Source organism: Stenella coeruleoalba, assembly GCF_951394435.1.
Source record: "Stenella coeruleoalba genome assembly, chromosome: 9".
Lineage (NCBI taxonomy): Eukaryota > Metazoa > Chordata > Mammalia > Artiodactyla > Delphinidae > Stenella > Stenella coeruleoalba.
Window position 1 is genome coordinate 46,944,797 of NC_137155.1, and position 27,323 is coordinate 46,972,119.

At 38.4% G+C, this 27,323-nt stretch overlaps 2 protein-coding genes across 11 annotated transcripts in view; one reads left to right on the plus strand and one right to left on the minus strand.

The window, feature by feature from the left end:
• ASB4 (ankyrin repeat and SOCS box containing 4) overlaps positions 1-27,323 on the minus strand; it is a 363,721-nt gene that overhangs the window by 279,382 nt on the left and 57,016 nt on the right. For 6 of the 9 annotated variants that reach the window (XR_013829960.1, XM_079932599.1, XM_079932598.1 and 3 more), the window contains exon 2: positions 4,819-4,925. The exons of 1 other annotated variant lie outside the window; for it this stretch is intronic. The gene's annotated coding sequence lies outside the window, so the exon portion shown is untranslated. Of the gene's footprint in view, positions 1-518; positions 640-4,818; positions 4,926-13,223; positions 13,327-27,323 lie in introns of those variants that run through there. 2 more of the 9 variants (XM_079932593.1, XM_079932594.1) reach the window with 2 other exon arrangements.
• PON2 (paraoxonase 2) lies at positions 550-26,641 on the plus strand. Of its 2 annotated transcripts, none has more exons than XM_079932603.1 (9): positions 550-957; positions 8,899-8,969; positions 15,769-15,824; positions 19,461-19,626; positions 20,163-20,289; positions 21,740-21,940; positions 24,519-24,600; positions 25,323-25,451; positions 26,023-26,641. In XM_079932603.1, exons 1-9 carry the CDS (start codon positions 884-886, stop codon positions 26,179-26,181), a joined length of 1,065 nt encoding a protein of 354 aa, XP_079788729.1. In that variant the 5' UTR covers positions 550-883; the 3' UTR covers positions 26,182-26,641. The 2 variants fall into 2 exon arrangements, with proteins under 2 accessions (XP_079788729.1, XP_079788730.1); XM_079932604.1 differs by having other exon boundaries at positions 20,199-20,289.

Genomic DNA, 27,323 nt, shown 5'->3' on the forward strand with positions numbered 1-27,323 from the left:
GGTGGCAATTAAGTACTGGCAACCATGAGAAGCTTGTTTCAGCCATACTCATATTATAACTGTCTCAATCTTAATGGGGAAGGTTCTCTTTTATACTTTTTTCTTTCTTTATTCACGTTATGATTGTTAAGTTTTAAAATGGGGTTTGCTTTTGGTGGGGTTTTTTTTTTCTTGTCTTATTCCCATAAACTGAGTTTGGAGCAAAAATAGTGTCCAGGTGAACTTCCCTGGTGCTCCCAATGCAGGGGGCACGGGTTCAATCCCCGGTCGGGATTCCGCGTGCCGCAGGGCACTGACAAAAAAATAATAATAAAATAAAATAAATAAAATAGTGTCCAGGTTTTGAGGTCTCTAGTCTAGATGAAGCATTACGTAATAGAATGTTTCCTTCCTCCCATCTACATCCTGTTATAAAAAGTAGTGATTCCAACATGACGTATTTACAAGACATGGCCCAGTATCTTTTCCTGTAATTAAAAAATATATATATTTAAAACTGTCCTCCAGAAGTTTCTTACCGGACTAGGACGGAAGGAATGTCTTCGAAGATTAATCGAGAACTGAGAAAGGCCTGCAGCCTGCTTGAGATTCCCGTGGGGTTGTCTGTTAGTGAAGGGAGGTGAAGGAATTCAAAGTGTCACGCCCTTGGCCTAACCAGGGGCGGGATAGGACGGTTCCCACTGCCGGGAAGGTGTCTCAAGAGGCAGGTTTGCGGTGACAAAGGCCAAGGGCCGCGCCGAGGGCGGAGCCGCCGCGGCCTGTGAGCAGGAACCGGGCTCGCCGACCTCGGGGCGGAGCGCGGCCCGCGCGCAAGAGCCGGACCGCGGGCACCGCCCACAGTGCTCCCGGGCCCGACCGAGCTAGGCGGCGCGGCTTCCGCGCCATGGGACGGTTGCTGACTCTGAGCTTGCTGGGGATAGCGCTGGCGCTCCTGGGCGAGAGGCTCCTGGCGCTCAGGTAGGTGGGGGCCTCTCGGGTCCCCAGGCTCAGGGTGGCAGGGGCTGCGCGCGAGCGGGGACCCCGGAGCCAGCGGCCACGTAGGACCTCTGCATCGCTCTGCTCCTCGGCCGGCGGAGCTCCTCCACCCCAACCCCCAGCCGCCACCAAAACCCGGCACAGTTTGGGCTGAATCGCGAGACTTCATAGCGAGTTTGTAAGCTTTTGCTGCGCACCCAGGTCCTTCTTACCTAAGTTGACAAGCGAGTACTTTGCGATTTACCCAGGGGCGAACCTAGTGCTTTAACTTGAAAACAAAACTATTACTCATTCACTGAAACTCTAATTATAAAGATTTATTTCAGGTCATTGGTGCTGCTTCTCTTTGTTGCCCGAACCAGCCTCCGTCTTTAATAAAGTTGTTTTCCGTCTCTTCCCTGCAGAGTTTGAGAAACTCTTCCTCTGCTCTCTAATCTTGGCACGGTTGATCAAAGATACTTGAGATATTCAGCTATTGTTCTTACATCACTTCTTTATTTATCTCTTCGTCTGGGAACACCGAAGCCAGAATGCCAAACAGGACACGCCTAGTCTATCTCATGTTTTAGTTATAAGGAAAAAACGTGGGTGATCAGACGTCATAGTCTCTAAATTATCAACTCAAATTATGTTAAGCCTCATGTGAAAGAATTCCAGAATGTTGAGCACCTTCTCTGTACGCTGTGCACTCTTAGCCTCCTGTAATAGAGTAAGGCACCGTCCTTACCTTTAAAGAGTTTACCCTATTAAAGGGAAAGAGAGAAATAAATCAAATAGATAAATTAGGATGTTCAGGACAGGTACAAACCAACCCCTGTTGGCTTAAGGAGGAGAAGTTACAACGCCTGAAGGTGGAGTTCAGGAGGAAGAGACATCTGACACTAGCCTTGAGGGATGGGTGAAACACAAGTGGGGATGAAGGAGGCAGTCCCAGATGGAGAGTGCCGCGTGAAGAAAGGGAATGGCGGGGGAAGTTTAGATTTGAGCGGAGCATAAAGTTAAGGGATGAGAACAGTAGGAGTAGGGTTTTGAGATGGTTAAACCTACGTTGAAAAATTGGGGCCTGCATAGATAGGCCAAGGGGAACTAGCAATGTTTGTTGTATGTGTTTTATTTTTTTAAACAGGAACCTGTTTAAACCATCTAAAGCATAACCAGTTGGGCTGTGTAGAGATGACCTGGGAGGCTGGATTGGAGTAGAGCAGTGGTTCTCAGTCCTGGCTGAGCCTTAGGGATCTACTGGAGACCTGCTGTCTGGGCTGCACCCCCAGCAGTTCCAATTCTGTTGCTCTGGGTGGGGCCCAGGCATGAGTATTTTTTATTTTAAAAAATTCTCCTGATAATTCTAACATGCAGTTAGAGTTGACAAGTACCAGAATAGAGAGCAAATAGACCTGGGGAAACTAGTTAAAGTCTTGCAGTAGTTTGGCCCAAACTCTGGAACCCCAGGGATGAGGGGTAAGGCCAAGGTGATACTACAGTTTCCAGCTCTGCTGTCTTAGCTGCAGCTTCATCTGCTCATAAAGGGATGCCAGGAGGAGGAACAGTGTCTATGCAACAGGAAGCATCAGAGTTGGAGGAGGAACATTTACTGGTAAGAAATGGACATGTTGAGCTTAATTTTCACATTATATAAATGACCATCCTGCTCTGCAGAACGTTATTGAGTTGGGTGATTTTGTATGATCTGTCCAGCTCTTGGTTTCAAAGGCAGGACCACTAAAGTTCTCAAGCTCATTAAATTATCCCTAAACTTCAAACTACCAGTGTTTCCATAAGTTGAAGTTTTCTCAATTAGTCAACTTTTTCTTCTTACTAACCTTAAGGTTTTAAATTTAAATCCCTTTAAATGATAAATGTAGATGCAAACCTAAGAAAAAGTAAATAAAGCTTATTTAATTTACATAGAACGCACCTGCTAGATGATTTAAATTTGAATGTATCTTTTCTTTATAAAGACTTGACTATAATAAACTTTATTGAGCAGTGACTTCATAGGGTTGTAACCTCATTGGACAGTTGAGGCCTTATAGTGGCTGATGTGAGAATGTTGGGGTGAATGATGGGTGGCTAGATCTAGCAAATAAAAATGTAGGACACCCAGTTAAATTTGTATGTCAGATAAACAACAAATCATTTTTTAGTATATGCCTATCCCATGCAATATTTGGGATGTAATTAGACTAAAATACTATTCGTTATTTATCTGAAATTCAAATTTAACTGGGCATCTTGCATTTTATCTGGCAACCCTATGAGCGCAGAGCATCAAGCGCCTGCTACTTACAAAGTTCGGTGGAGTGCTTAAATGCATAACATTTCTCCTTTCAGACCCTTAGAGTATTCTGAAAAGCAGCATGTTCCCACCTCCACATAAAGAAAGGCTCTTCAAAAACAGGTTTTTGGTTTGTTTTTTTCTCTCATCTGCTGCCTTCTATTTCATTATTCTATTTTTAGAGATGGCACTTTGGCACTCAGGTTATTTCTCTCCCCCAGGGTGCCCACTTAAATTTCAACTTGGATTTCAGGTAAACAGTGAATGATTTTTAGTTTAAGTATGTCCTGCATGGATAAATGGAATCAAGGTTGTCTCCTTCCTTCTGAATTATAACTGGCTAAGGTTCCCAGGGGAGGATGGCATGTCATACCCAACTTTTCCACTCCTCCCTCATGGAGCAGTAAAGGAAAAAGTAGAAATACAAACATGTCCCCAGGCCAGTGCTCCCTGTTGCAAAGCACACACCCTTGAATGAATCATGAGACTTGAGTATATCAGAGACCTATGCCTGAGCAGGAACTCCAAATACAAGCGTCTGAACTTTTTGCTTGTTGCTTGACACCTTTTATGACAGCTCCACCAAGAAGCTAGCTATCCAGTCAGCTTTTGAACACTTCTGAAGGGGCAGACTTGTTTCCAGCCACCATCCTCCTTATTTATTGTATGACTACTGTGCGCTGGTCTTTGTGTTGAAAGTGTCAGCAGTTCATTATATTAAACTAAAACTTACATTTACTGACATTTGGAAAGAAAGCCCTTTTACCTTCCTGCCTTCTTCCAGTTTTCATATATGTCTTCCTTCCTATATTATACATAATATTAACTGAGGCTTGGAGAGGCTGCCTAGTTAGTTCAGAAGTTAGTGCCAAACCTGTGCTCTAAGCCAGGTCTTCTGATTCCAAATACAGTTTGTCCCAGCTCCACCATGGCCTCCTCTCTTCTCTGCCATTGGAGCAAACTTTCCCCAGCTTTACAAGGCTAAGCACACATTCTTAATTAAGTAAGAGCATTACAGGGGACCAAGGGGTGAATTTCAAGGGGTTTTACAAGTCTGTTTGTGAAAGATAAAGCCCCAGTTTGTCTGAATTTAAGTCTGTACGTAAAAGATAAAGCCCCATCAGTGGTTTGTAGGTTCAAAGGCAGTGAGATATGGAACAGACCTGGTAGTAACACTGTGTTCCCAGTTTGCTCAAAGTATATTGGCACACCAGAGTGGTGCATCCTTACTGCTACCACACGATGAGGCAAGATAATCAGTAACCGCCCGTGACCCATTCCACTTTGGATGGGTAATGCCTTTTCCTGAGTGAAGGAAATAGAGATTCATTTCATGGTAATGACTGTTGGTTAAGGGTTCATGCTTTGTAGCCAGGTCGCCTGAATTCTCCACTATTTACATGAGACCTTGGCTTTTATTTCACCTTTCTGTGCCTCAGTGTCCTAATCTGTAGGATGGGTATAATAGTACTATATGCTCCATATAGGAGCTGTAAAAAATAAATGAGTTCATTCTTGTAAAGTGCTAGAACAATGTCAGACATGTAGTAAGTGCTCAGTAAAGTTACCTATGATGACAATGACGTTGGAGCAGGGGTTCTTAGACTTTTTTGTGCCATAGATCCCTTTGGTAGTCTGGTGAAGCCTTGACTCCTTCTCAGCAAGCATCATGTTTCTAAATGCATAAAATAAAACACATAGGATTACAAACCAAACTGAAATACTATCTAAGTTAATACTAATTTAAATACTTAAATTCTATTGCCAAACTATTTAAAAGATCTAATGTACTAATGTAATAACATGGCCTTCTTTATTAAAGCCTTAAGTAGATCTAGAAGTAGTTGAATACCTAACAGTAGATACTGTGAAGCAGAGATGAGTATAAATGGTATTTTGAGATCTCTACAACAACTAAAATGTGATGAAACAATGTAATTTCTGTTAGTGACAGAGTCACAGGTACTGCTAGTAGAAAGCTCAGTGGTTTGTTGCCTACACTCATCATCAAAAGAAATACTCAGTTTCAGTCAGAGGTTTAACTAAAGATGTGTTTTTTCCCCCCATCAGAATTCAGAAACCCCTGAATTTTACCCATGGACTCTTTGAGGGTCACTGGACCCCAGATTAAGAATCATGATGTACCTGTTTCTGATGGGGGTCATTGGAGGAATGATTACTGGCTCAGTTGAAGGAAGGCAGTATGCATTCTTTCCTGTATTATACCTATCATATACTCGTAACTAAAAGGAAAATAACCAAGTTCTAATGAAAAGGAAAAGGAAAGTGAGAAAAACAAAAGGAACCTAGAACAAAGAAAGCAAATAGCTTTCATCTAGAGTGTCCATTTTAATAGACTAGTAGTGGTGGCCTGGAACATTGTGTCTAAGCTGGAGCTGAGTTAAAGAGAAGGAGTGCTGTAATTGATTAGCAATGTCTGCATGACAACAGAGTGGCAACTGCCACACCATCTCTGATCTAGTACGTTCATAAGCATGCTGTGGACATAAAGTGTTAGGGAGCAAATAGGCTGCTGCAAAAATATGACTTATTTGTGTTTGTATCTCTTATTTATTTATCTGTTTTTGGCATTAATATATGTAGGCTTATTGATCTGCTAGTCCAAAGAGTTTGTATAGCTTTCATTTGTATATTCTCCAAACTTCTTAAATCTGTTCTCATTTAGGAGTGCTTTTAGCTGCAAGTAGCATACATCAAATTAATGGTAGCTTATACGTATTGAAGCTTGCTTTTCTCACTTGATACAAACTCTGTGAGTCATTCATCCTAGAGCTTGTCCATTGAGTCAGTGATCACATCAAGAAATTAGGTTCTGATGTTTTTGTTCTTTGATCCTCCACTGTTGGCTTTGTGTCCTCATACTTGTGTTAAGGATGCTGAATGACTGCTGTAGTCCCAAGTACCACATATATGGTCAAATCATGAAGAATGGAGGAGTGTTGCCAGTTAGCTCTCTTCCTATGTCTGCCTTTTCTACCAGTAATAAATTTATCTTTCCCAAAAGGCTGGGTCATATGATTACCCCTAAAGTACAAAGGGGGCTGGAAGCAAATATTTGGCTTGCCTGCTTCTGCAGTGAGAAAGAGCAAGGAAGAAAGGGGTGTGAATGGCTTTAGGTTTGTTAGCTAATAGGGTCTGCCACTCTGGAGTACAGAAGTCCACTAATGAGTAGGGAACTGATAGTTCTGCCAGGCAAAAAGCCTAGCAGTTTTCTACTGAAAGTCTTTGAAAGTCTTGATGGGCCACAAAGGATGGAAGCAAAATCCTCTCTCTTTAATCATAAAGGAAACACAAGAAAAAATGACTTGATTAACTAGTAACAGTCCTTGGGTTACTCTTCAGTTTTAATAGCAGGCAGTCTGCATATCTAGAGATGATATTGTACAACTGAACTAGCTGATGAAGATCGCCCTGTTAACAAAGTGTAATCATCAGTCATTGATGCAAACCTAAGTTGACTCTGAAAAATACCCCACACCAAAGTGTCCAAACACATATGAATTTTATTTTATCCATAGAATTTTTTGAGAAAGTTAGATGGTAATCAACATTACCCCATCTTTGTTTAGTCAAATGGGCATAAAAGTAAGTTGTATAAAATCGACACCCAAACCAGCACATGATACAGAAACTTGATGAAACTTCAGCTGTGACCTACTGGCTTAAATTTACATCTGTTTCTGGAATCACACAATGTCAATAAACCTTGGAGGTCATTTAGTCTCATCCTTATTTTTATACATAAAGAAGACTAAGGCCTGCAGAGATTAATTGACCTGCCAAAGGTCATGCAGTCTTGCTGCTATGACAGAAACGTGGTCTCTTCTCCCCTTTCTGAGAAAAATACAACAGCAGATTAGAGCCTCTGGGTGGAACTTCCTGGCTGGGTGCTGAACTTCAGGGAAGTCATTTTTCTCATCTCTAAAATAGGGATAATGGTACCTACTTCTTCGGATTGTTTTAAGAATTAAATGAATTCATTCAGGTAAATCACATAGAACAGTGGTAGGCTCAATACATGTTCTCCCTTCTTAGTATTTATTTCCTTTTACCACCCATGATTATCAGCAGCATCCTCCTCACTAGTGTTACTGCTACAACTTATGTTAGGCTAAGTGTACTTGTTCTCGCCTTTAAATCACTGCTGGGACTCGTAGACTTGAGATTTTTTTGTATTTTTTTTTACTGCTTTATTTAAATTTTTATATGTTATTTGCTTTATTTTTTCTATTACATTAATATATTTTATATCTTTTTTTTTTTTTTTTTTTTTTTTTGCGGTACGCGGGCCTCTGACTGTTGTGGCCTCTCCCGTTGTGGAGCACAGGCTCCGGACGCGCAGGCTCAGCGGCCATGGCTCACGGGCCCAGCCGCTCCATGGCATGTGGGATCTTCCCGGACCGGGGCACGAACCCGTGTTCCCTGCATCGGCAGGTGGACTCTCAACCACTGCGCCACCAGGGAAGCCCTATATCTTTATTTTATTCATTTATTTTTATTTTATTGCTTTATTGCTATGTTGTTTCAAGAAGTTTAACAGTATTTGAGTTATATGATTCCAAATACATACTGATTAACAGTTTAATTGGAAACTTCCATATGTATATGGATATATAGATATATATGAATTGCCAAAATATATAGTTGCCACCACCTGTTGGTAATTCTGGGTTGTCCAGGCCTCGGCTTCTTCCATCTCGCCAAGAAACCAGTAGCCTTCCCCATATTCGGTGTCTAGAAGTCCAAAGCTGGCATGAATAGGAGAGAGACAACTGGCAAATTGTCATGTCTCTTAAACGTGTGGTACCTGTGAACCACTTTGAAACATGTAAGCTACTCTGCAGGCACGCTTGTCATTCTTTGTGGATGTGGAGAACAGAAAGAGAAGGTGAGCCAGTGAGAGGAGGGAAAGCCTTCAAACAATAGAGCCCAGATGTGTTTGCCCACCCTGCTTGGTGGCCCTGTACTCCAGGGTGGGAAGGAAGAGGGAAGATGCTTTATTAGAATTCAACATTTTCTCATTATTCCTTCACTTCCGTTTTTATGAAATTACAACAGCAAGTAGTTTGGCTACAGTAGTTGGTGCTCTTCAACCTTCTCACCCCAATAAACAGTCATGGGGATGGGACTTTCTCCACTTGTTTCTTAATAACTATTTATGAGGTGTCTTCTGTGAGCCAGGCTCTGAACAATGCCACTTTCTCTTGACCTGCTTTCAGTCACTGTGTCATTTTGCAGAGGGTCTGGGCATTTTATAGCCCCTCTGGGTCCTCAGAAGGAAGACAGGGCTTCTGGTTCTACATCTGAAGCTCTTCCCACAACACAAGAGCTGTGAGAAATGGGACCTGGTGCCGTGTTTACATTTGCATAGGAACTTGCATTCCAAGTTGTATTTGTTGAATTATTGGCTTCCTTTTACGACCCATGTTCACATATAGAACTTTGTGATTTGCATTTTTATTTTAACTTCATTTCTGGTGCTATTTTATGTTCCTACCCTTGTTTTCTGTCTTCTCTTTTATCTGCTTTAGATTTATGCTGTGTTTTATGTATTGCTCTAAGCCTCTTTAAACCGTTTCTGCTACAAAGCAGGGAATATGTAAACAGATAGATTTTTTTTTTAACAGGAATCGACTTAAAGCCTCCCGAGAAGTAGAATCTGTAGACCTTCCAAACTGCCACCTGATTAAAGGAATCGGTAAGTCTGAGAAAATGCTTGTTACACAGCTTACATTCCTTGGCCCACAACACTAGAAAACTCATTAACAGTATTTTGGCACATAATTACTGTTTATCAGAGGAAAAGTCACATTAAATCAGCAAAAACCTTTTCGGTCAATCTCTTTTGATCTCATGCACCCTGTATTTCTTCTTCTCTCTTACTCTCACTGTGACTTATTAATTATTTGTACAATCCTATGTTTTAGACTTCTTGCCTGCTTAGTGACTTTGCTGAACTCGTTTTGTCATCTGTGTTCTGTATTTTGTCAAGTCTGTATTTTTGTCAGGTCTGGATTATGTGTGGCCACTGAATTCTGTGTACCATTAGCCCAGGAGTCAGCTGGTGAAGGTAAGTCAGAAGGAAGAGAAGTTATAAAACAGAAAATAAAAATCTCCCAACAGGGCTTCCCTGGTGGCGCAGTGGTTGAGAGTCCGCCTGCCGATGCAGGGGACACAGGTTCGTGCCCCAGTCCGGGAAGATCCCACATGCCATGGAGCGGCTGGGCCCGTGAGCCATGGCCGCTGAGCCTGCACGTCCGGAGCCTGTGCTCCGCAACGGGAGAGGCTATAACAGTGAGAGGCCCGCGTACCACACACACACACAAAAATCTCCCAACATAATCTCCACCCATGAAAAAGAATGAAATAATGCCATTTACAGCAACATGGATGGACCTAGAGATTATCATACTAAGTGAAGTAAGCCAGACAGAGAAAGATAAATATCATATGATATCACTTATATGTGGAATCTAAAAAAATTATACAAGTGAACTTATGTACAAAACAGAAATAGACTCACAGATATAGAAAACAAACTTATGGTTACCAAAGGGGAAAGGGAGGGAGGGATAAATTAGGAGTTTGGGATTAACATATACACACTACTATATATAAAATAGATAGGGGCTTCCCTGGTGGCGCAGTGGTTAAGAATACGCCTGCCAATGCAGGGTACACGGGTTAGAGCCCTGGTCCAGGAAGATCCCACGTGCCGCGGAACAACTAAGCCCATGCGTCACAACAGTTGAGCCTGCAAGCCACAACTACTGAAGCCCGCACATCTAGAGCCTGTGCTCTGCAATAAGAGAAGCCATGACAATGAGAAGCCTGCACACCACAATGAAGAGTAGCCCCAACTCGCCACATCTAGAGAAAGCCCGTGCGCAGCAATGAAGACCCAATACAGCCCAAAATAAATTAATTAGTTAAAATAAACTTTTAAAAAATAAACAACAAGTTCCTACTGTATAGCACAGGGAACTATAGTCAATATTTTGTCATAACTTATAATGGAAAAGAATCTGGAAAAGAACACATATATAACTGAATCACTATGCTGTACACCTGAAACTAACACAACATTGTCAACTATACTTCAATAAAATATAAATAAATAAATAAATAAAAATCTCTACCTCCCACAAAAATAACCTCAGAGATAGAGTTTCTGTTTTATCCTTTCTGGTTATTTCCAGTGCAAATGCAAACAAATATATGCATATACATTTATATCTATGGTTTTCACAAATGGCATCTTAGTATAAGATTATATTCTGTAACTTGCTTTATTCTGAACATAGTGTGAACAGATTTCCACATCAGCACATGTAGATCTACCTCATTCTTTTTAATATTTGCACGTACCATGATTATTTACCCAGTTCCTTAATGCACATTTGAGTGGGTATAGTTTTTTGCAACTACAAGCAAGTCAGTGAACTTCATTGTACATATAGCTCTTCCGTTTGTTTATCTGAAGGATAAACCTTTAATAGCGGGATTATTGTTCAGTTAGCACATATGTTTAAAGTTTTGATGGTCTTTGCTAAATTGCTCTCACATTGGCAACGCTAATAAACTCAATACCCCATGTTTATAACCACATTCACTCCAGACAGGATTCATTATGCTCTTTTATCAAAAACAAAGTAGTGAGCCTTTTCTGGATCACACAAAGAAGGCTTCCATTTCATGGAAACTATGTGTTTTCAGAGAAGCCTTTTCTACTTCAGAGCTTCTTGCTGCGCACTGCGCCTCCTGTACACATCTGTTTCCTCTGTGCTCTTGTCCCCTTTTCCCATTGCTACTTCTGTACTTTTCCCAGTCCTATCTCCCTTCACAAGACTCCTTGACTTCTTTCTCCTGGGGTTTCCCCTCTTTGTTTATTGCCCAAACACTTAGCAGGAGGATACAAACTCAGTGTCAAATACCAGATTGTCCAGATTGGAAAGGTCTGTGCTGGATAATGCAGAGCATCGTAGAATTAAGGTTGTCTGGAGTCCCAAAAAAACCCAGCAACTGCATCCTGCCTTCTGGCCGCAATCACGAAGAGCCGCCTTGGAACTGGTCACTAAGCAGAAGCCAGATGGCCTCTGGGAGGGACCTTGTACAGGTTGGGAGGCTGAGTCAGTGATCTCGGAGGTTACTTTTGCTACTGAGTTAATAAATGTCAAATTATTAAACAGCCCTTGGCCCTGTGAAGTCTACCTTCTGTGAATTCAAGTCTCAGAGTAGACAATAGGGCACAGCCAGACACATTACTGGACAAACTGCCAAGTGTATTGCTGCTACAACTCACTGGAATGGAGGGCACCTCAGAGAAAAACAAGTCCAACAACATTTGTATTCTGAACAGGCATCTGTCTGTGTTTGTGACCTTTATGTTGTGATGTGTGTGAGCTGCTGTCTGGAATTGGGAAGAATGAGGAAATATGTCACCTATGGCCCCTCTTGTGAAGTGTTTAATGCCTCTGAGGCACTTCAAAAGGCAACAGAGCGAAGACGATGAGTGATTAGAAGCACATTTGGGATACATTTTTAGATCTCATTAGAACTGTGCTTTTTCTCTCCCCCTTCTTTGCTTTTGCTCTGTGGTTAGCATACACTATATGAACATTCGTTGAATGCTATGTCAGCGATGCATAATGGTTAATAATAGCTTGTGGTTATATGTTTTTAACAACAGTTGCTTATTCAGTGGTCTTTGACTACAAAGGAAAACAAGGGCATACTTTCCCATAGGCAAAAGCAGTGTCTCTTGGTAGGCAGCAGGAGTAGAGGGGTTCTCTTTTTTAGTTTCCACTTTGGAAACAGTAGCAGCCATGCAGTTGAGGCCAACTAATCCCTCCAAGAGGTAAGGGGACAGGTACATCCCCTGTCCCCCGAGTCCCCATCAAGACAAACATACACACACACACACACACACACACACACACACACACATAAAATAAGGCTACATTCACCATGACTAGAAATGAACTCTTTGCAATTCTTAGGTGCTTTATAAATATCATATCATCTCATGTCTTTCTGTTTTAATAAGTAATAATCACTACCACATATCATACAGGATGTCTGCCTTCAGGGGGTCAGAAAGTAAGCTCACTATTTATTCTATTTTTTTGTATTCCTTTCCAATGTATCTAACAGACAGAAACTAACATTTGGTATAATATCGACGTCTAAATAATAAAAATTATAATTAAAGAGCTATTTAAAAGTTTAAAACATTTTAAAATGTCTTTGAAAATGCTGGCATTCAGAGTCCTGGACTAAAACAAAATTTTGAATGGATTATTTCTCTTGAGTTAATAAATGATTTTATACACTTGGCAGTCAAGATCTTTATAATAACTGCTGCTTGAGTTTTTTTTTTAAAAAGCATTAAAGTTTATAGCCCTTGTTGTCAAGTACTTTACAATCTACCTATGAAAAGGAAAACAGAAAAACCCACTATGTGAGATATAGACATATTTTTTCTTTTTACAGCAGATAAGGACCTAAGGCTCAGAGAGGTTAAATAACTTTTGCAATTTTTTTCCCAAAATAGTATTTTCTCCCAGAGTGATTAATACACACATCTGATTAATGAACCAAAAACGTGGAAAATAATAGGCTACATTACATTTTGGATACTCTGTTGGGTATGGCAACGGCTGATTTGCTGTTATAAAGTTACAATAAGTAACTTAGAGAAGAGAGAAATTGGTTCTCTTTTATGTGACAGTCCAAAGATAAGCAAATGACCTAGGGTGATTAGATGATTCTACTCCATGTGGTCATTCTGGAACAAAGGCTGATGAAGCAACACAGCTATCTTCAACATACTGCTTCCATCTTGGTACAAGACTAGAGCTCCTTTGTTGCCATTTCCCAGCAGGAAGGGGTAGAAAGAAAATTTACATGGATATTTTTATTTTATTTTACCCAGTAGTTGCAAGTAGTTTACCTTGTACTCTCATGTCCCATTAACCTGAACTCAGATGACTGGCCACCTCTATCAGCAAGAAGGGGTAGAAAATGTCTGTAGCTATGTTGCTGTGTACCCGTAGCTGAAAAAAAAGAAGGGGAGTATGGATACTGGGGAGCAGTTGGCCATCTCTGACACAGATAGATAATTGCTAAAGGATTAAGAAGGGATCAAAATCAGATATGCTAAGTTAGAAGACTTTCCAGAGAAAGAGTGTTTGAAAGAAAAGTACAGGATATGAATTGATGAAGATCTTGGTGAAAGGCATGGAAGCAAACATTTTGGGGGAGAAGCCAACATATGTAACTGACCACAGTTGGATTTACAAAGTAAAGTGTCTTCAGAGAGGAACCAGGGGATGGTTCTAACAGAGAAATTTCATTAAATGCTAGGTTGTGTTTTTTCTATGCACTTTTAAGTCAGAACAAAAGACTTGAATCCCAGCTTCCCAGTTTGTGACCTTGAACAATTTACTTAACCTTTCAACGGCTCCATATTCTCTAGTCTGAAACTAGAGATAATAATATTGCTTCTTAGAGTTACAAAAATTATACGAATTAACATATGTAAAGTACTTATAAGGAGCCTGGTTCTTGGTAAACACTTAATATATGTTAGTAGCTATTACTGTTACTACTCACACTACTACTATTTCTATTATTGAATTAGAGGAGAAAAAAATTAGGTGTTATGAGATGATAAAAGCCTACTGTCATAACGGCTATAGAAATAAAGATCGGGTAGTAGATCTGGAAAATATTCTAAAGAAAGCTACAGATATGACTTTTTTTCCTTGGAATTAGGCAACGGGATTAAACAGAAAGAAGCAGCAATGTGGTTGACATGAATATATCTTTTAAAAAACATTGTTCTTTTCTTGCTTATTAAAAGAATATGATTATTTGTAGAAATTTTTAAAACAAAGAAAAGTATAAAGAAGAAAATGAAAATCACTCATAATCCCACCACCTGAAAAAAATTGTTATTTTTTTCTACATCTTTTCTTTGTCTATGTGTGTAAGCATGCGCACGTTGAAGTTAAATTGTCTTAAATGATTTTTCAGGAACAACAAATTTTAATTAACTGAGCTCCTACTCAATGGATCTAGAAAGCAGAACTTAGACTAGAATTCTGTGTGCAGGTGTGTGTGTGTGTTCGTGTGTTTGTGTATGTATACATGGTGAAGTGTTCCTTGGTCCTTGCTCTTTATCAGTTGAGAAACACCATGGCACTAGAATCTAGAGGTTTTTAACTTTTGGGAGTATCACAGACCCTTTTTTTGAATCTGCTGAAAGCCAAGAACCTTGTTCACAGAAAATGTTCTTATCTGTACATACACAAGACACTTTGCATTGCATAGAATTTCAGAGGGTTCACAAACTCTTTGAAACCCATGTGTGGTTACTTAGGGATCCACAGACCTCAGGTTAAGAACTCAAGCATACAATACTTAAACTTTTATCTCTCTTTTTTCTGAGAAGCAAGCATATGGGTCATCTTTATGAAGAGAAGTTTTGGGCTTTTTTTTTTTTTTTTTTTTTTTTGCTTTTCTCCACTATGATGGAGCCAGCAACACTGGAGGCGGCCAGCCAAATGCAAACTCAGGAATCAAAGTCCATATAGCTGGATAGATGCTGTTTGTTTCTGACAACCTAGAAATAATCGTGGAGAAATCCTTTAGAGAGGGCTTAAAGTGGAAGGTTGGATTTTGTGGACTCAGAGCATGTGTCATGATTTGGCTTAATCTAAGCCATTTTTATTCCTCTTTTCTTGTGTTTGGGTCTATTATCTGTCTGTGGAATTTACACAGTGAGACCACTGGCAAGGTCTTATGTCTAATTATTTGCTGTGCTGTGTGGAGTGTACTGCAGACGATCGATAAACAATCAATAGTAATTGTAGCCTGTTTCAGAGACACTGTTAGAAGTTTCACCTGGCTTAGGTGCATGGTATTTTTCATTAATCGTCTTTTGCTAGTTTTTTTCCTGTAATTTAAAGCCTAAATTTAAAGATTAAACAGAAAGCTTTCTTTGCTTATGAGAACAAGCAGGCATTGTTTTTTAAAGAGGGACTGTATAATCCCAGGTGTTTTACCTCTGTTAATGAGAGAGTCTGTGTTTGCTTCCGATTGAGTGAGCCGAGAAAGGGACAAGAATATTTGCATGGTTAAATGAAGATGAGCCCTTCATTCTGAAAGTAATATTCCCCTGATGTCAATTACTTTTGTACAGACATCTGGATGTTTATCATAAGAGTGTACAGATGTCAACTTTTTCAGTATTATAGCTGGAAATGTGGTGATTACTTGACTTTGATTTGAGTAGACATAAAATCTCTAACATTTAAAGTCAGAAGTTCACTGCAGGAAAGGATTTAGACTGACGTTTATTAAAGAGAGTGGTTCCTTGGAAGAAAAAATCGGAACCATTCTGAAAGATGCAGATACTGATAAAGTAAGCAAAGCTCTACCTAACAAGTCACAGAATTCGAACATGACATTTATCTATTTCTTGAACTTAACAGAAGCCGGCTCTGAAGATATTGACATACTTCCCAATGGTCTGGCTTTCTTTAGCGTGGTAAGTATCTTCCTTCCCCAGTCTCAGTGGAGGAGGTACAAGGGAGTTTGATGAGGCCTTCAGAGCAGTAACTTGTTTTTAAAGTTCCTCAGTTTCAAAAACAAAAAGACAGGTCAAACAGGATCTTGGACATTTTCCTCCAGCTCCTCTGAATGTAGGGATGAAAAAGTTTTTGCCAATTGATTTATTGCTCTTTATGTTCCCACTGGCTTGCACTAAAATATTCCAATGCAATCTGTCTTCTAAAAGTTTGTTATTAAAAAGGATATTTGGGGCATTATTGTGGATATTTGATACTACATTATGCTATTTTAAATACAGCATCTACCTTTCCATTAGATATTCAATTTGAAACTAGTATTCTTGCTGTTATTATTTATTTTCAAACACTATACCAACTTTCCTAGACAAAGGCCAGTGCTTTTGCTTTCTTTCTTTTTCCCCAAATAGCCTAACGTAAGTGGAATGTCATTGACTGAGCTTATTTATACCCTTCACTTTTGCCTTAATTTTTATAAGCTGAAAAATAACAACCTTTTCAGGCATACATTACAAAGACTTTAAAATTGATTGGCCTGAGTGATGCTAGGCTACACCAATATGCATTCTAATTAGAAAATTGTATATGTGGGCCAAGGAGGAAGTTCTGACCACCTCTCTCTTCTCCCTGGCGTGGGCCAAGGTGAGGGACCTTGGCATCTTCAAGGATTCAGTTTTTCTTGAGAAAGAAGTATCCAACTTTGAAGGCAGCCTATAGTTATTCTGTTCCCTCTCAGCAGCCATTATTTTCAGGCACTGAGACTCAGGAAAGATGTGAAAAACTTGGAGATGCTTCAGAAGAGAGTCACAACACTAATAAAATAGTTGTCAGACTTATGAGAAAGGTGAGAGAACTCAGCTGAGATGAGAATGAGGGTTAGAACACTCTTCAGGTTCCTGATGGTTTTTATATGAAAGGCTGTGAGTGGCTGGTTATTTACCACAGAGGGAGAAAAGAAATACTGTAGACTTTAGCAGAAACATTGATATTTATATGGATTGGCCAAAAAGTTTGTTCGAGTTTTTATCACATCTTACGGGAAAACCCGAACGAACTTTTTGGCCAGCCTAATATTAAATTTTAAAACTATGGCTTTAAAAGTTTTAGTTAAGGGGCTTCCCTGGTGGCACAGTGGTTGAGAGTCCGCCTGCCGATGCAGGGGACACAGGTTCGTGCCCCGGTCCGGGAGGATCCCACATGCCGCGGAGCGGCTGGACCCGTTAGCCATGGCCGCTGAGCCTGCGCGTCCGGAGCCTGTGCTCCGCAGCGGGAGAGGCCAGAACAGTGAGAGGCCCGCGTAACGCAAAAAAAAAAAAAAAGTTTTAGTTAATTACCTACACACAATGAGTAAAATGACATTTCTAGGAGGACTCTGGGTTTGTGTAGAAGCACATGCTTGCACACATATCTTATATTCTTAGGAAAAAGCACTGAGACTCCTAGTCAACATTATTCATAACTAAAATGCAAATATCCAGAGTAGAGTAGAAGGCAGTTGCTTTTTTTTTTTTGCAGAGAAGCTGTTTTCAGAGATTTGCGTAATCCAGAAGTCACCTATTTCAAGATTTTCTCCCCACAGGAATAAATCTGAATTAGGAGGGGTGAGGTCTCCAAGCACAAGACATCTACAGCCATTTTAGCTGAGAGGCTTAATATAGTCACAGTGATTTGTAGCCAAGTCAACAGAATTTCTTCTGCTTGTTTTTCTCTTATCCTTCCTTGGTTATATGACTTTTCTTTTCTTTTCTTTTTTTCAAATGTAGAAACAATCTCATTTTACTGATTTTTTTTTAATTTACTCAGCATTGTCTCTAATATTCCCCAGAATGCACTCCTTTCTAAATGAATACCTCCTACATCATAGCATTTGTTTATTCTTCCAAGCATTGTAGCCAATTAGCCCATCCTATTCCACAGTTACAGGCTTGAGGGGCATCTCAAAACTAACATCACACTTAATGAGGAATTAGATGACATAGAATAGAAAAAAGATTTAAATGACAGTGTGAATGTACTTAACACTAGTGAACTGTACACTTAAAAATAGTGAAAATGGTAAATTCTCTGTTATGTATATTTTACCACAGGTGGAAATAAAATAAAATTTGAAAAAGAGAAAAAACAGATTAAAATGATAGGGAGTATTACAATAACTCTGGAGAGTTATTACATCCCTGGTAGAGCTTCCTGAGCATTGAAACCCTATCATTTATGGGACATTAATAAAGAATAGAGATTATTAACCACTGAATTGGCACTGCCATGTAGCAATAGCATAATTGCAGTTTATTCTACTTGTTGGGCCTTGAAGTTGTGTAATTTTGATAGATATTTTTTAATTGGAGAAAATTTCTATTAAATACAATTTGTGCATAAAGTGAGATTTTTTGGGTACTCTTTTAAATTTGCATAAAGTATGACTTGAAAGATTTAAAAGAGAAAAGACCTCGATTATTTTAGTGAGGGCTGAAAAAGCATTAAATGAAATTCAACTCTCATTCCTGATTAAAAGCTCCAAAAAAACTAGAAGTAGAAGGAAACCTTCCAGAAACCTACAGCAAATACCATTCTTAGTGGTGCAACATTAACTGCCTTCTCATTAATGTTTAGAAAAGGAAGAAAATGCCCTAAAATACTGTAACCATCAGTAATCTACTAGAGTTCTTAATAACCCAAGAAAACAAGAAAAAGAAATTTGAGGTAGAAAAAAAGACAAAACTGACGTTATTTTCAGATAGTGTGATTACCTGTTTTTTGAACAGTCTAAGAGATTCACCTAACATACTCTTAGACCTAATAGGAGAGTTGAGTGATAGGGTTGTATTCAAAATGAACATATAAAACTCAATGGCTTTCCCATGCACTAGGAAAAAACAAACAGAAAATGTACTACTACTACTACCAGTAATTAATAAGGTTCCATTTGAACAGCAACTTAATTTCCGAAATTTATACAGAAAAATAAATGAGCAGAAATATTTAAGACTATTTTGGAAAGGTAAAGCAATGTGTGGGATGTGAGGACTTGCCATATATATATACATATTGTATCTTATAAATAAAGCTATAGTAATTAAAAAGTGGCATATTATCACAGGATTTAGACATGAGTCCAAACAGACCAAAATGTAAATAGGGATCTAGTACATGATAAAAGCAACATTTGGAAACAGTAGGAAAAGGACAGACTGACTACACGCCAAGCACTGATCCAGGCCTTGGGGTCTAGCAGTGAACAAATGAGACAAAGTCCCACCTCATGTTACAATGGGGAGAGAATGAATGTGTGTCAGATAGTGGCTTATCCCCGCCCTCAACTCTGTTATCTCCCAGTCCACCAACCTTCTGGTTACCCTCTGAAGAGACTAAACCCTTAGTCTTCTGCCTCAACTCAGAAATATCAGTTATTGTTAAGCTTTCAGCCTCCCAGCTTCCAATTATTATTTTTTTATATTGTTTCCTCTCTGCTCTCTTTGTGTTTGCAGGTTTATGCCACCACCTTTAGCCAAAGTCTCTATCATTTATTTATAGTTGCCACTTTAGTCTATAAAAATACTTAAGCCTTTATATTTAACTTTTTCCTCTGTTTTAAAAAGGGTCTAAAATGTCCAGGCCTCCACAGTTTTGCACCAGATAAGCCTGGAGGAATACTAATGATGGATCTAAAAGAAGAAAACCCAAGGGCACTGGAATTAAGAATCAGCCGTGGATTTAATTTGGCTTCATTTAATCCACATGGTATCAGCACTTTCATAGACGATGGTAAGAGCTGATGAGCTACCAACATTAAAAAAACTTACAGTGGTTTGCAAGTGACTCTGGAAAATCGATTTGGATCATATCTGTAGTAAGAGAACAATTAACTCATGAATTACTTCTGTATTCTTCATACAAATAAGTCCATTATTTGCCTCTTCAGCTGGCAGTAAGGTATACTACATTTAGAAATTTCTAATGGTTAACACCTGAAAGAATGTTTAGATATCATAACCTTTTCAAATATCTATTATCATTACATTGAAAAAGAGCTATATTTGTGAATTAAACTATTAACAGATTATTCATGAATTCTGTATATGGAGTGGGAAACACTCTTTCTTAAAGGTCAGGGGACCAATGATCAGAAATAACACCAGACAGACAGTGATGGGAAAGACGGGGAAGAAGAATGATCTGTTAGGTAGTCTAACAGCTTATACATTCAACCTTTCCTTGCTCGTGGTATTTAAATGTCAGTGTCTGCCCAGAGGTCCTATGGTTATGTCTTGTAAATTAACTCTGTTCTTTCAATTCTTTAGATAACACAGTTTATCTCTTTGTTGTAAACCACCCAGAATTCAAAAATACAGTAGAAATTTTTAAATTTGAGGAGGAAGAGAATTCTCTTTTGCATCTAAAAACAATCAAACATGAGCTTCTTCCAAGGTAATTAGTCCTTTTGTTCATTCTCTGATTTATCTGTAGCATTTTCAAATATTCCCTATGATGGTCCTTTCACCTTTTGTAAGAGCTGAAATACACACATATATATATACACATAAACAAATACATGTATTTATATGTGTATGTGTGTATACATAGTTTCCTTGCAGAGCAGGGAAAGTCTATATCAGTGTTCTGTGTGGGCTCCCTTGAGAAATCAGGAAATGCTGGACTACCGAGGATTTGCTCTTCAGGGACATCTTGAGAGTAGAAGACAAACCTCACCATTTTTCCTTCTGTCACCTCCCATTTCAGATGACTCATCATCCGAATAGTAATAACACCTGTCCTGCCAAGGAAGCGTAGTCTGCTTTATATGGCGTTTGTATGCTTAGTATGGGACTAACAAGAACTGTTTTCACAAGGTAGCTGTGGGCCAATGGTCCTGCAGAATTGGAAGTGGGTCACTGCTATTTCAAGAACATAGAGCTGGTTGATAATGTGACTAAAAAAGAATTATGTGCCCCTCCCCGGCTCAGCTGCATCTTTTAAGTTTGAACTTGATGAATATTTTTAATTTCTGTTACTTCCCTATCTAGGACTTAAGTGTGTAACTGCCAACCATTCTCCCAAAAATTCAATTCATAATAAACAGGAGCATGAGTACCATCCAGGCAGCCTTTGCGTTAGGGCGCTGTTTCAGAGAGGGGACCCACCTTCCCTGTAGCTCCGTTTTTCCTTTAACAAAGGAGAAAGCCGCTCTTTCAGACATTTTTGCATAGGGTAATTGGAATTTAAATTTAATAACACCCTTACCTAATTGGTTTTAAAAATGTAATTGTTTTTCGCATATAAATCTCTCACCTGAAGCATTTCACTATGGCAATTTCATCATTCATCTCTCCGCAAGTGTTTATTGAGCGCCTGTTCGTTCTTGGCAGGTCGCCTTTGTGAGTCAGGTAGAAATTGAACAGTCAACCTTAGTTTGACTAATAACTAAGCAAAGGAACTCAGGAAAATCCAGCAACTGAGAATATGGAAGCTACATAAATGTTATTGACAGCCCAATCAGCTCACCAGCCAATGAGGCTCCACCGAGCTCTCTCCCTTGGACAGCTCTGTCTTTTCGTATTGTTGTTAAACCCTACATTTCTTGCTGTCAAAAAACACACTCTGTTGGCACCAAGTTCTTTTTCCTTTTATAATAACCTGCCATAATTGCTAAATGACCTGTCTTCAAATTACCTGGTACCATAAAAAATTGTTCTCCAGCAAATGATATTATAGTAGATTACATATGACTATAGCCATGTGATTTTAGCTGAGTTTTTCCTGGGAAACCTCTCACCAAAAATTTAAAGCACATATTATGTAAACCTTCTGGAGACTTAATCTTTAATACTGAGACCAACTGGCTTTTTATATTCTCTCACATGTTATTTTTCTCTTCCAGTGTGAATGATATCATAGCTGTTGGACCAGCACATTTCTATGCTACCAATGACCACTATTTCTCTGATCCTTTCTTAAAGTATTTGGAAACATATTTGAACTTACACTGGACAAATGTCGTTTACTACAGTCCAGATGAAGTTAAAGTGGTAGCAGAAGGATTTGATTCAGCAAATGGGATCAATATTTCACCTGATAAAAAGTATGCTCTCTTATAGAAGTATTTTCATTTCTTCTCAGTCAAGGTGCTGGGCCAAATTCTTTACTTTGCTTTTTTTTTTTTCAATGTAGAAATAGCTTACTTGATATTTTTGGTCTATGATAAATATACTATATATAATATTTACAAATATTACTATAATACTACAATATAGAATACATATATGTAATATATTATTAAATAGATAATGTTTTATATAAAATATATATATGTACTATATATTTACATGTAATATATAAATATATATTTATATACAGTATATAAATTTGGTATATATCCTTGTAGAGTTTAATTTTATAAATGTAAATTTTTATAAAATGGGTTCATATTTATATATACATATTAAAGTATTAGGTAGGTGTTTTCCTTTTAAATAAATATATCATTGTTTTATTGGCTGCATATTATTCCATTTTCAGGATGATTGTAAACTAATTTAACCAATTCTCTATAAATGGATATGTAGGGGGGTTTTTTTTCTGTATAAAAACCATTTTTTATTTCTCATTTACCACTGAAACTTATCCAAATATTTTTAAGGAAAAACCCCCCAAGGGAGAATTACATACAGCATAGTGGTTAAATCTTCAGATTTTGGAGTCATATAGACCTAGGTTCAGATGCCCACTGGGCACTGGCTAAATGTGGGGCTATGAGCGCCTCCTCTTTGCACATTTGTGCAAGTGTTTCTGTAGAACAAACCCCTCAAAATAGAACTACTCACTTAAAGGGTGCTCCTTTTAAATGTTAACTTTAATAGATACTGCCAAATTGCCCCCCCAAATTATCTCACTATTTTTATATGTCCAACTGTAACCTATAGGAAGGATATTAAAGTCTTTATTAACTTTCCCTTTTACTACCTTAGCACACTGAACAATTTAAACTACTACAAATATAACATGAAATAAATCTGGCATTCTGTGACAACTAAATGTCTATTTTCATGACAATTTCTTCTTTCTTGTTGATTACAGAAAAATGAATAGAGAATCATTTAATTTAAATTGTCTATAACTGACCCAATCCAACCTCTCCCACCAAATCTGTTTTTCTCCTCAACTCTCATCTTTCAGTTATGACAGTCAAACTTTCCAGTCACCCAAGCTAAAAATAATAACAATAGGGCATCCAGCTTTAACTCCATCTCTCTCACCATTCCTATTCAGCCATTGAGCAGGTCACACTGGTTCTATCTGTGCTTCCGTCCCTGACCCTCACCCCCTCTTCCTTCCCATTGACACCTGCTTGGTTCAGGTTCTCACCCTCTCTGGCTGGAGTATTACACTTTCTTCCCACTTGTTTTCAGTCCACTTCCATTTTTCGCACTGTTGCCAACTTCATCTTTTATATTCCCCTGCCCTTTCAAAATCTCCCAAAGAGGGACCTCAGTCTGCTTCATCTTTGAATCCTCATACTGAGCACAGCCAGTCACAAAGCACATGGTTAGTAATTGTTGAACTGACCATTTGTTATCATGCCACTCTGTTATTCCAGAAATTCAGTGGACCCCAGTTGCTTATCAAATCAAGGCAGGCTAATGGGTTGGACTTTCTTTAATAAACTAGTTCCAACCTCCCTCTTCTACTGTTTCCACACTTACTATGCTTTAGACAAGAACTCATTATTTTGCAAAACTGCCTCTCTTATTCTTGCCCCTGTGCCTTTGTTCACATGTTTTCTTTTGCCTAAAAGGTGCTTTGTCCTCATATCCTCAAATCCAGTCTCTCTTTCCATGTCCACTGCAGATGCCCCCTTCCTTTGTAAGCCCTTCTGTTTTTTTAGGAGTTAGAGATTTCTTCAGTTTCTAGACCTGAAATATGTCTTATGGTACCAATCATGCTGTATTATTTGTTTAATATGTCTAAACCATCTGATCACCCCCAACACACTACAAACTTTTCAGGAGAAAAGAATGTGTCTTCTTCATGTTTATATCTGTCACAATACTGAGTTCATGGCTTTACACACTATAATTGCTCAATAGAACAGTTGCCATGGAACAGGCAATTCAATGAGAAAAATTACCGTGAAGCAGTCCATTAATTCACCCTCCTTAGATATAGCCAGACTGTTCTGAATAGATACTTATTTCTAACTCTTACATTTCTCGATATGTTAATAAATATTTATTAAATATTAAGTATTAATATTCTAATAAAATGTGTTCTGTTTTATACCATATGTTTCTACATGTAAATGATCCCTTGAAATATCAAATTATATTGTAGAATGTAAAAGCTTTTTTTTGAAACCAAATATTTGTTTTACTGTCCTTTCAGTGGCAAATATCACAGACTTTATATTTTAAATGATGTCCCATATTATTTTTCCTTACAAACTTTTTGAAAAATAATTTAACAGTTCCATGATTGTTGTAGTAACACTGAATTGATTTTGAAAGCTTACTTTTTAAATAAAAATTGACCTTTATCAAGCATTCCTTGAGAGCCCATCATTGATTAACTTCTTGGCAGGTTATTAAGACTTATTCGTCATACTGTGTTAATGAAGCTTTATATTAGCCTGGGGCTCTAACCAGTATGTCCTTCCTGCAAAGGTACATCTATGTTGCTGATATATTGGCTCATGAAATTCACGTTTTGGAAAAACACCCTAATATGAATTTAACTCAATTGAAGGTAAAATATTTCTTTCTATATCTAAAGTAGACATTAATCTTGAAATTACATAGTTATACTATAACAATTCCTCACTTAGAACAGAATAGCCAGTGTTACTATTCTGGGTTTTTCACTGCTTCCTCTCTGTAACTGGCCAAGTCTCTTGTTTCCCCACAATCACAAGAACTGACTGATTACATGCAGCAGTGTGTTGGGAGGGATATTTGCATCAGATTTAGAGCCCATTCCATGAAGTACTGACGGCACCTGATGAATTCCAATAAGAATTTTCACAATTGAAAAGACTAATAGATGAATTCTGAAATGAAGATTTATACAAGTTGTCAGTTCTTTCAATAATAAATGAAGGTAGAAATTGGGTTCCACACCATTATTATTTTCTTCCTGCTTGAAAACACATATTTTAGATTGATTAAGAATTTCCTATTTTGCTTTGAATGAATTCCTTGAGCTAACTGATCACTGTGCATCTTTTAAGGGGAAAGGAATTCATTTTTTAGAGAGATTGATTATTGCCCCAGCTTTCTTAATTTTAGGAAAAATGAAAAGTGACTCTAAACCAGTGTATTAAATTTATTTTAAGCAATATTGGTGTTAAAGGGTGGAAGCAGGAGATGGGTGAAACATCCCCATATGCATAGGGGCAAGAAAGTTTAGCCCTAAATTATTTAATCAAATTTCTCATGGCATTTAGATATTGACATTTTTTCATTTGGAAGGTACTCAAGTTGGATACACTGGTGGATAATTTATCTATTGATCCTTCCTCGGGGGACATCTTGGTAGGCTGTCATCCTAATGGCCAGAAGCTCTTCGTTTATGACCCGAACAATCCTCCCTCATCAGAGGTGTTTATATTTTTTAGTTTTTCAACCTTAATTATTCAAGTCCTTTTAAACTAATAATACAATAAACTTATGTGGTGGTTGGTTTCGTAATTGCTTTAAGCCAATAATTGGCAGAATTTCACATTGTTCAAACACTTTTAGAAAGGTAGTCTTTTGATGTATTAAATTATGGTGGAAACTAGTCAAAAGACCTTTTTATAAAAACATGTGCCCTCCTTGTGTGGTATACTGGCAATTTTTTAAATACCTGGCTTACTGTCAGCTCTCCACATGTCACTACTTTTGTTCATGCTAAAGCAGTGAGAAAGTAGGCACATTAGTGTAGAAGTATTTCTATTAATGCTCAATTACTATAATAACACTCAATCCTGTGTTGGCATGCAATAACTAGATGGTTTAAGAAAGTACTTTCTTTGAAGGTTTAACAAAGTAATTTAAACATTAAAAAATTGGTAACTGCTATTTTCAACAGCATGTCCTCTTAATCATTGGGTCTTTGTGGAAGATTATTGGTGACTGAGTGACTGGGTGGATGGTGGTTCTATATTAATCGTTTGTATCTCCTGAATAGGTTCTCCGCATCCAGAATATTCTATCTGAGAAGCCTACAGTGACTACAGTTTATGCCAACAACGGGTCTGTTCTCCAGGGAAGTTCTGTGGCCTCGGTGTATGATAGGAAGCTGCTTATAGGCACTTTATACCACAGAGCCCTGTATTGTCAACTCTAAATGGTCCTTTTGCTATGCAGGCATGCTATCTTCTCTTAACAATTTTCTATGAATTGCTAATTCTGGGGGAGTTTAACCAGCAACGTTGACCCAGGAATGTATGACATGTATAGTAAATTTATTTCAGTAATGAAAGCCCCCCTTCAGTTCACATAGCACTTTTAACGCAAAAGGAAAGTGAACAGTTTTTTAAATTGCCAAGTAAAGGTGAGAGAAGAGAGCTGCTTTCAGTAAAGTGAATACACTTTGCATAAAATAAGCCTGCTTTCCAACTGCCAGAGCATGAATTCCACTGAAACAGGGTAGATTATATTTCCTTAAAATGTAAGTGACCTCAGCTCCACCAGTGTGACCACTGTGACTCAGAACTACTGATAGGTAACATGTTTTGATGTTTTGTACTTACATCTTTGTTTACTATTAAAGAGTTGGAGTTATATTAAAGACTAACTAAAATCCATGTTTTGTCTGTGCTTAATTCTCAAGGCATATCCTCAGCGGGGGAATGAGAAAGTGGCCACTTCTTTGTGGGGTTACCTTGGGATGTGCAGGCATGGCAATACTAATTTTTCTCAGTTGAAAAACTAAACTATTTGAATAAAATAAAACAAAGAATAACTAAATATGGCAACTGGAATTCTCAATTAATATGGAGTATTCCATCAGCTCTATTTCTTAATGGGAGCCCAACTTGCATACAAAGAGGAGATAACAGGTTGGAGCTGGAAGGTCAATCATGCCACCTTCTTATTGAACACAGCCGTGAACTTCATCAGGTGAGATGAAGCCAGCTATCCAGGCCCACATGGTTAATCCCAGCAATGACAGGATCAGGGTCTCCCTCATAGAGAAGCGTTCTTTCCACTCACTGTACCTCCTGTAAATTCATCTTAAACCCTGAAGAGAGACTTTCACATGTCTCTTTCCATTGTAACTTATCAAAGCACTTCACTTCTCATACGCTCCCCCATCTTTAGCATCATTATAATCAAAATATTTGTCATTTACTTATGAAGTGAAAGACAATGCATTAAAAGTGGTACATTCATTATCTCATTTAATCCTAATTACAGCCCTGAGGGAGTACGTATTGATATTATATCACTCTTAACATTTCACAGATGTTCCAGGTCACACCTGGT

Bases quoted from the DNA above. Each gene is read 5' to 3' on its own strand.
- PON2 (XM_079932603.1), top strand. From the start codon at position 884: ATGGGACGGTTGCTGACTCTGAGCTTGCTGGGGATAGCGCTGGCGCTC. The intron at 15,825-19,460 runs GTAAGTATCTTC...TGTTTTAAAAAG, and splicing joins GTCTGGCTTTCTTTAGCGTG to GGTCTAAAATGTCCAGGCCT. The intron at 24,601-25,322 runs GTAAAATATTTC...TTCATTTGGAAG, and splicing joins TGAATTTAACTCAATTGAAG to GTACTCAAGTTGGATACACT.